Genomic DNA, 9,199 nt, shown 5'->3' with positions numbered 1-9,199 from the left:
TGCGGTTTGAAATATTTTCGATCTCTTCTTGAGATCGTCCCAGGTAGGCCACCACACCCGCAGTGTAGCATTCCTGGAGTCTTACTTGGGCGTATCGACCCGCCACAGGTCCTTTTAGGCGAGATAGCACCGCAGTGGCTACCTCAAAATCGTCGGCGAAAGCGTCCCAGTTCGCCTTGACCCAAATCTGGAGCTTGATCCACCATTCGGCAAATCGCGCTCGGTCTCCTTCGAAGGCGCCAGGGTCAGCGACGACTTCGACTTTCTTGTTAAACTTTTTCTCTACCGAGGGGGTTGCTACAGGGGGGTTGGCCTGTATCTCGGCGAGCTGCGAGGTTAATTCCGCTATCTGCACACGCATTGCGTGCAGTAGCGCATTCATTCATATCTTGCGACGACATGTCGACTTGTTCTCTTTGGGTAACGTAAAAATAGGTAACTGGGGGTCCCCGCTTGCTATCTGCGGATCAACCTCTTCCCAGCTGAGTATCGGATTTCAATCTCCGACTACCCACACTATAGTATTTGAAAAGGTATATAAAAATGTAAACGTAATAAACCCTGGTCCGAACGGTTGTCAGGGGGTGGTCCGCTTGTTAAGCTGTCAACCCTTCTCCAGACTGGCGGAGGCAAGTGCCCGGCCTGGTCAGAGGTATTCGAAAGTGAAAGCTTTGTATTCTAAATCTAATCAACAGTGGTTCCACACCGACTGCTGAGCTAAGGTACTCCCCTTAACGCTGGGGGCCGCGTATCGAAGGTTTGCGTTCTTCTCCCGAAGCACTACAAGGCCGTCGCTAGGAGCGCACCTATCTGCTATGTGGGATATTCCTAACCGCTAACCAATCTCCTTCACCCTGGAGTCCGGGTGCCCAAATGATGGGACTTCTGCACACACGTGCGAGAGAGTAGAAAGAGCGAGTCCTAATGTAACAACCAAGAGTTAGTTACTCTGGCGCACACAGGAACACACTATAAAGGTAGTGGAAGATGGGGAGTGGGTACCCCGAGGGCTGCAGTGAGTTAGTTGGTATACAACAGGAGGACTCGCTGAGGAGTCTCCTGGATCTATTGGGGTATATATACTACTACAGGTTGTTTGTACATGTGTACTATACAGTTGATGAAGGCAGTGGCTGATGATGTCATAGGGCCTAGCCCGTATGGCCAGCTCCACTGCGTGAGAGAGTTAAGTCTAAAAGTAAAAGAAAGGCAACGCGGCGCGAGAAAGGGAAATGCCACGTGGCACTTAAAGTATAAAGTTAAAGCAGAGAATAAAAAGGACAGGAGATGTCCGGAAATTGTGTTATCGTAACAATGACATTATCAGCCACTACCTTCATCAACTGTGTAGTATATATGTACAAACAACCTATAGTAGTATATATACCCCAATAGATCAAGGAGACTCCTCAGCAAGTCCTCCTATTGTTTACCCACAACTAACTCAGCCCTATCCTAAGGGTAACCACTCCCCTCACTACCTCTATAGCTTTGCCTGAGTTGTCCGCCAGAGTATCAAAACTTTGGTTGTTACAACATCACTGTCCCATTCACTTGGGTATATCTATCCTTCATCCATTGTCTCCGCTACAGCTACACTTACCACACACTGCCTGGGACACACTTGTTCCAGATTGGAACTACTCTTCTCCCTCCCTCATTTGACCAGGTGGTCTACTATAACTAGAGCATTGGTAAAATAACCAGAGCATTGGTAAAGCCATGGAACCATTGGATTTGGACTAGGTGGTGGACCGGTGGCTCCAGTTCCTTTTTTTCAGCAGAACATTCATTTGCAGTGCAATTATTTTTGATTTTTGAATCATTTTTATGGACACATATTATTTTAGAATGCCTGGCTGACAATAAAAGAACTATGTTGATACTGATATTGTTTTGCCTTTCCCTTTTTTTACTGCATCTTCCCATGACATCATGATTTTCTTGCTCTCTTTCTGATATTGGACTTTATTTTATCGCTGTACAAACCTGTGACATTATTTACACAGCATTCATTATTCTATCTCTTTCTTTTCCTTATTATGACAATCTTATCCTGTAATACCCATGCAGGATTTGGCAGCATACATTCCTTCCTTCATGTTCTTTCTCATTTTTTTTGCACAGCTATACTGTGCATAGCCTACCTTTCTTTTACTATATAAACCCCTGTATTTTACCTTGTGAAATAAGAACAAGAATTCTAATCCAGACTTCTTCTCTAATCTCAAGTCTACTGTTTACTGCTACTTGTGATCCAGTGTGGTCACAACACTTCCCACTGCTACCACTGTTAACTGCTGTCATCGTCACTTGTCACTTTCAAAGTCATTGTCATCCCTTTCAATTAGAGGCATTCTAAGCACTACAGTCTGTGTGTCAGGAGCCTGCTATCACTGGAAACCTTGTCACCTCATCACCTCATTGTTCTCAAACCTACCTTGTGCTACAATTAGCAAGGTAGTGCTTGTCCATACTCGTCATAAAATCCTTACCTTCTATAATTCAACTACCCCTCCTCCTCAAAACTGTTCTAGGAGGCAAAGCCCATACACAAGTTCCATGGAATCTGGGAGGATTGAGTGTTAGTTTATTTTGTGTGTGGTTTTTCAACAACAGTTCTCATCATTGACAGTTGCTGGCATACTTCAATGAAGTAGCTTTCTTAATTACACTGTCAAATAAGGTATCAAGACCGCATTTGAGGAACTTTGATGCCTGGTAACAAATACTTTTCTGTAAGAAATCTATCATCATATTTGTAGCTATACATACCTCTCACACTGCATAAGGTGGCAAAGTGTAGGAGCCACACTCAAGTCTCCTGATTGCAATTTCATGTTCAAGTGCAGCATGACTCTTTTTCTTCAAATAAGTACAATTGGGAGGGGGGCATAATGGAATGTTGGTTTGTGAAGACATTGTGGTGGTAGTGAGCAACTTGCAGAGTACTAACTTCCTGAGTAACTACCAGTTAGAGAGTTTCGGAGTTTGAAGGACTTCTGCAATTTTTGTGTTGGTAAGTGCTTATTGAGTTTATCGCTTTCTTGAAGCTTTGAAGGTTGGTTCAGAATGCCTGCACAAGTTCAATGTCCCAACTGTCACAAGTTATACAACAACTCTGCGGATATTGTTCAGCATCTGAACAGTCAAACAAGCTGTTGGGTTTCCACTGCACATCCAACAGGTCATACCAGACCACCTCCTACTTCAGAAGTTCAGGAAGAGGAGGATGAGGATTCACTACATATTCATTTTTGATATCACCCTTCCTCTGGGTACATCTTCTGGAATGGGTAAGTGTTCTCTACCGATCTACTTGCTTGGACTAACTATATCACGTTACAAGCTCAAAAATTGAGAACTGCCTTTGTTCAAGAATCAAAGTCAGCTCATGGCATTGATGGATTGGTTACCTTCAGGATAATAAAACTCAGTGAAACTCAGCCGCTGCCCGAGAGGCTATAGAAACGACCTTATTATTTACCTAAGTGAAACTATAATAGATGTTAGTTTAAGGTGATCTCTAATAAATGTAATGTAACATACCTCAGCCGCTGCCCGAGAGGCTATAGAAACGACTGAGGTATTCCTATACTAAACCCCCTACTACTTATAGTCGGAGGTGCTACTCGCTACAGTATAATGACTCCTAGGAGTACAATTGTGCTCCTAGGAGAACAATGGTGACTCCATAAAGTGGTGGCTAAACTCCATGGAGAACAATGGCTGCTTTGGCAGAGACTGGGTTTATCTGGTTTTGTCACAGGACCCCAGTGGAAAGTTGAGGAACTTGAACTTGATGGCTACAACTCTAAGCCAATAACTCTCATATATTGAGATGCTTTGGAAGTTGTGCAGCACACATTTGCAAACCCAGTTTTTGCCCAACATATGATGTTTTATCCAAAGGAAGTGGAGACTTGTGGCAAGAGGGAATATAGCAAGTTTTTTTACGGGTAAAAAGGCTTTCCAAATCCAGGTAATTTAACGGACTCAAACAGACTTTGAAGCTGACAACTGATTGTCACAGGATGAGTTACCCATGGGTGCGACAATAGTTCCTATCATCCTTGGGTCAGACAAGACAGCAGTACTAATGTCGAGCTTTTGCCTCAGAATGTGTGTGGCTCATCTGTCTGTATATATTGTGTTGTTGTGACTTCGTACTGCGAGCACATGTATACTATTGGAATAGCCAGGTCTGTGTACCGCGCAATTTACAGTTTCTGTCGCGCCACATTGAAAGTGCACTTGGGGCGCCATAGTGGACGCTCAATGTTATACCTAAAGTAACTTAGACGTGATAGTGAGTATTGTATCATGTAGCTTTTTATGAGATATTGGAATACAGGGGAAGTAAAAAAATACATGACAAAGGTAGATTTTTACTTTAGCGAATATGGCAAACCCTTTCGGTGACTGGGGGGTGATGAAAATAGATATCGTATCTGCTTGAATGAAATTGTACATGACGAACCGAGGCATCGTCATATAGATAAAGTTACGTGATCCTCCGGACTGATGCTTCAAACCTCCGCGGACCGGTGATGATAGTCATAATCATTACCTCCTTCCCAGCCCGCTCATTTGCCACGCTGCCGATTCTCTTACAAACCTGAATCTTCCAGCCATCCAGAGGGTATAATCCCTTATCGAACCTAAGCTCAAAGGGCACCACCACATGAACTTGTTCCATGTAGGATTTCTCGGAAGCCCATAAAGCCCAAGGATACTTTTCGTCAGCGCGATAACCTCGAGAGCAGTTGCATGGCGAGAATCGGCAAGGCCCCGTAAAATATGGTCATCGGTGGAAGAAGAGGTTTGGGAGGCCTCTATGTGTGCACTCATAGCTTCTCCCATGGCTACAGCATCCCTCAAGCCGAGGTTCATACCTTGCCCGCCTGCGGGGGAGTGGATATGGGCTGCATCGCCCACAAGAAGGATTCCACCTCCCCCTTTGGCATCCATGTCCGTATCGGAGCCTAGGCGCTTGAAGAAGGTGTCGGCGATAGCAGAATGTGTCCTAAACCGTGTCGACCACAAGACCTCTGATATTTCGAAGGAAGAAGCTGCCTTTAATGGCTTCGGACCGAATTTATCCAGGATATTCTGGAGGTATTCTTTTGGTGGTGCATGTGGAGGAGTACCCATCTCGAGAGGCACGCCACATGCGATGCGATATAGTATTCCTTTCGCCTCGTCTGCTTTTGTTGGGATAGGAGAGATGATGAAAAAGGTATCTGGTGACAGGACAGAAACTGCGTGGTTATCAGGAACAAGGGAAGTGTCGGTAAGGTAGACGTCGGCTAAAACCATTTGTGTAAGTATATTGGTACGACTGAGGTCACGGTCTAGTACATTGGGGTCGGCGAAACCAATGCCTGATATAGTACGCACCTGTAAGGTGTTCGTTAAAGGCGTCATTCGTGGATTGCAGAGGGGGAAACTGCTTACCGCCGATCGTGCCCCATCTGCCCCAATAACATATCTAGCTTTGATCACTCTACCATCTTCGAACGAAACATCCGTAACGTCGTTGTCCTGTTTATTACGCTGCATGCCGGTGACCTTGCATGGCCGAATAACGGAAACGCCAAAACTTTCAAGCTTCTCTTCGAGTACGCGTTCCGTGGTGGTCTGCGATATAATCAACATATGTGGATAGGGGGTGTACTTTGACAGAGATGTGAAATCGGCGTAGAACAAGTCTGAATTGGAGCTTCGGTTGCGAAATGAAAACCCGTTGGCTTTCAAACCCCTTTCAACCAGATTTTGCGCACAACCAATGGTATTCAAAGCCTGAAATTGATCAGGTACAAGATTAAACCAATGATTAGGGAAACATACCTCAAGAGTAGCAGGGTGGATCACCAAAGCACGGGAAGCGTTCTGACCTTGGAGGACTGCATCTACAATGACAAAATCACGACACCCGTGATGTATCAAAGAAAGAGCTGTTGCTACGCCCGATGGGCCAGCCCCGACGATAAGAACAGTTGTGCTTTCAGGCAGAGACATGGTTTAAGAGAACGAGGATTGATTGTTAGTGAGGCATTCAGCAGATGGGAAGGAGATGTTTATATATGTGCTTCGACTCTATACCTGTGGATCTGACAGTGAGAAATTAAGAAACACAAGGGACGAATGGAGTGGCACTTGGCATTCATAAGTGTAAAACAGTTTAGGAGTGTATTACTCGCTCGAAGATCGGAAGGAGGAAAGCGTGCCACGATTCGAACGGACCACGATAGAACACGATCGCAGAAACGTCAGCAGCTACAGTTGCATACATTCATGCTGACAAATAGATATGACGAGATAATAAGCTCTCCACCCACATCCCGAGTTATGTGTCCTCGACAAAATCATACTTACAGCTATCACATATAGTCATGGGCAGCAGTCATCTGCCCGCCCTAAACCCACACAGCCTAGCTTTCGATATGAATTGCGGGGAAAGAATGGGGAAGGAATTACTGTTCAGTCGATTATTTCGTGGGATCCACTTCACGGACGACGGATCTTAGATCTTTTTTGAGTTAGCTGTAGGAGTAATTAGTGGATTGTCTTTCAAACTTGAAGTCCGTATCCGAGCTGAGCGCGAGCATCTGAATACTGAGATGTGTCATCCGAAATGCGGTTGAGCAAGCGATGAGCGACGCAGCGTATCATCTTCCAAGATTAACACCGCCGAATTGAAAAGAGTGACTCAGACTGAGAATTGATTCGAGCGTGGAAGAGCGAATAACCAAAATGCCACGACTATCAATCTGAGAGGTCCCAGGTGCATGACTGTGACCGTGAGTCACGGCGTAAGTTGTTTGGATCAGAGGCCTTTGCCAAACAACGATCGAGAAGTCGCTATTTGTGGCAAAATTTCTTTAGCTTCCTCTATCATGCTTCCCTCTAGACTTTTCCGCAACGTGGGTATTGCTCCTCCCCTGCGCTCACTCATAGCCCCGCATTCATCATTGCCTGCATCTGTATCAGTTCAGCTAAGACTACGACTGGGCATTTCTCGTTATAATTCGTCATCATCGTCATCACCGCCCCCCGCGTCATCTTCACCTCCACCATCCACGACGTCCTCAACACCCGTCATATCCCCCTCATCTCAACCTCTTACTACTGACCCTCTAGAACCACGTCTCTCACTGACCTTCACATGTACCGCACCGGGTTGCTCCACCCGCTCCACGCACACATTTACCAAAAGAGCTTACGAGCGCGGTATTGTGCTCGTGGAATGTCCAGGATGTCAAAATAGGTATACATATGGTCTTGAAACTTCTGTGTCTGTCTCGGATAGCTGATTGTGATTGTGCTGGTTCTTCAATAAAGACATCTCATCGCTGACCACCTAGGGTGGTTCAAAGATAGTACAGAAGAAGGCAAACTAAAAACTGTCGAAGATATCCTCCGTTCGCGAGGCGAGCAAGTGCGTCGTGGGAGGCTTGATGCGGGTGGAGTAGTAGAATATACTGAAAACTGATATCGTTGGAGATACGACTTCACGGAACTATGCGTGGAGAAATGAAGGGTAGTCTGTGAGTATCTTCTCGAAATGGCTTGACTGGTTTATAAAAGCTCATTTAACGAATGAAGGCACACATATATTCTCTAATCTAGATACATCACTGTCTCCTTTACACCTTTACACCTCTCACTGTCTTGCAATTAGCTGCATCATTTGCTTTATCACTCACGTCTAATGTTTTTAAGTCAGTTACGGAGACTCATTTGATCGATTTACTCATATATTTACGAAACTAGAAACCTGAGTTATACCTCAAATGTAGAAATGTGCATTACCAGAGCGCGAGAGCTGTTTTGCCCTTGGAGTACAGCATCAATAATGATAGAGCCTCAGTGAAACAAGGAGAGTGCAGTAGTGACACCTGCGACCTTGCGCCAGCGGTTAGAACGGTTGGATTGAGCGCAAAAAGATATGTTGGGTGAGTGAGAATGCACCTATCGTCCTATAATTAAAGGCTTACATACGACGAACTGCCGATTAACTCGTGCGTCCAACGAGAGAGAAAAGCGGGGAGTGGAACGAAGGTAGATAATTACCATTTATATCTAGATTTCTATACATTACCGGTCACATTGGAGGCTTGCTATTAGGCAGAGATGACTAACGCAGGTATTTTGCTGTGAGTACAAAAAGAAGTTTCTGACTTCGAAGTTACACCCAATAACCCTAAACACAAGGAACGGTGCCAAGTTCTATTCAAGTTAATGTACTACGGTGTTCTGTTTAACATCCTGGATTATAAACTATTCTATAGATTTGAACTATAGCGAGACTACAACTAAATTTGCCAGTAGACTACTCGATATAAGTAACGCCCACATGTGTGGTGGGCATATGCAGAGATAAAGGTGTGATGAAACATTTCGAGGCTCAAGTGAAAAGGTAGTACGCTACACACAGTTCAAGAAATAGAAGTTAGAGTACTTCAAGACAAGGCGATCGATCGGTTGGTGGTTGTTGTCCGAGGTCCTCTGAAACTAACAATGCCAAACAACACATATTCAGGTTCCAATTCCAATATCCTCGATAGACGCGAAAGCCGAGTGAAGTCCAGCAAATGCTTCAAAATGCCACATTTTTCGCAATACGACGCGTAGTGCCATGTTATGCACCGTCATTCAAGGCGCCCTGTCGATATATGGTCACGTCGCCCAGATTTCGATCTGACGATGACCACCCAGACAAAACACGAGAGAGCCTCCGTGCTCTTCTTCGCGAAACCGCGCAACCTGTGGCAGTAGTCACGTCTTTACTACACGCAGAATCATCAAGCCGCGAATCAACTTTTCACGGTGCAACACTTTCCTCGTTCACCTCTATTGCGCTCGATCCACACCCACTTATTGCATTTTCTCTGCGCGTTCCTTCACGCATGGCAACCTCCCTTAATGCTCACGACAACCTAACCTCCCAATTACGCTCGAAAAAGTCCTCCCATATGGTCATTAATATACTCTCCGCCTCACAATCACATCTAGCCCATATTTTCTCTAGGCCTGATCTTCACCCACACCCGTTCTCATACGCTGAAAGCACAGAAATACCATTTCGATGGACAACGACTAAAGAAGGTCTCCCAATACTCTCAAATTCGCTTGGGGCTATCTCGTGCACGCTACTTGGACATTCTTGGCCTCTATCCGATCTGCGCAGGTTAGA

General features: G+C 45.1%; 4 protein-coding genes across 4 annotated transcripts; 2 read left to right on the top strand and 2 right to left on the bottom strand.

The window, feature by feature from the left end:
- Positions 1-85: 85 nt before the first annotated feature.
- On the bottom strand, positions 86-361 carry SERLADRAFT_441992 (uncharacterized protein; the record flags this gene model as incomplete). The annotated part of the gene is made up of 1 exon (XM_007322555.1): positions 86-361. A coding segment is annotated over one exon (276 nt), but the record flags the coding sequence as incomplete, so codon positions are not given.
- A 4,205-nt stretch (positions 362-4,566) lies between these two features.
- Positions 4,567-6,021, bottom strand: SERLADRAFT_441991 (uncharacterized protein; the record flags this gene model as incomplete). Its single annotated transcript, XM_007322554.1, has 3 exons — positions 4,567-5,400; positions 5,458-5,802; positions 5,851-6,021. 3 exons carry the CDS (start codon positions 6,019-6,021, stop codon positions 4,567-4,569), a joined length of 1,350 nt encoding a protein of 449 aa, XP_007322616.1.
- Positions 6,022-6,870: 849 nt separating this feature from the next.
- On the top strand, positions 6,871-7,495 carry SERLADRAFT_452728 (uncharacterized protein; the record flags this gene model as incomplete). The annotated part of the gene is made up of 2 exons (XM_007322553.1): positions 6,871-7,270; positions 7,345-7,495. 2 exons carry the CDS (start codon positions 6,900-6,902, stop codon positions 7,493-7,495), a joined length of 522 nt encoding a protein of 173 aa, XP_007322615.1.
- A 1,073-nt stretch (positions 7,496-8,568) lies between these two features.
- Positions 8,569-9,027, top strand: SERLADRAFT_477058 (uncharacterized protein; the record flags this gene model as incomplete). The annotated part of the gene is made up of 1 exon (XM_007322552.1): positions 8,569-9,027. A coding segment is annotated over one exon (429 nt), but the record flags the coding sequence as incomplete, so codon positions are not given.
- Positions 9,028-9,199: the final 172 nt, after the last annotated feature.

Source organism: Serpula lacrymans (genome assembly GCF_000218685.1).
Source record: "Serpula lacrymans var. lacrymans S7.9 unplaced genomic scaffold SERLAscaffold_13, whole genome shotgun sequence".
NCBI classification, from domain to species: domain Eukaryota; kingdom Fungi; phylum Basidiomycota; class Agaricomycetes; order Boletales; family Serpulaceae; genus Serpula; species Serpula lacrymans.
This window is presented reverse-complemented; position numbering and strand designations above follow the sequence as displayed.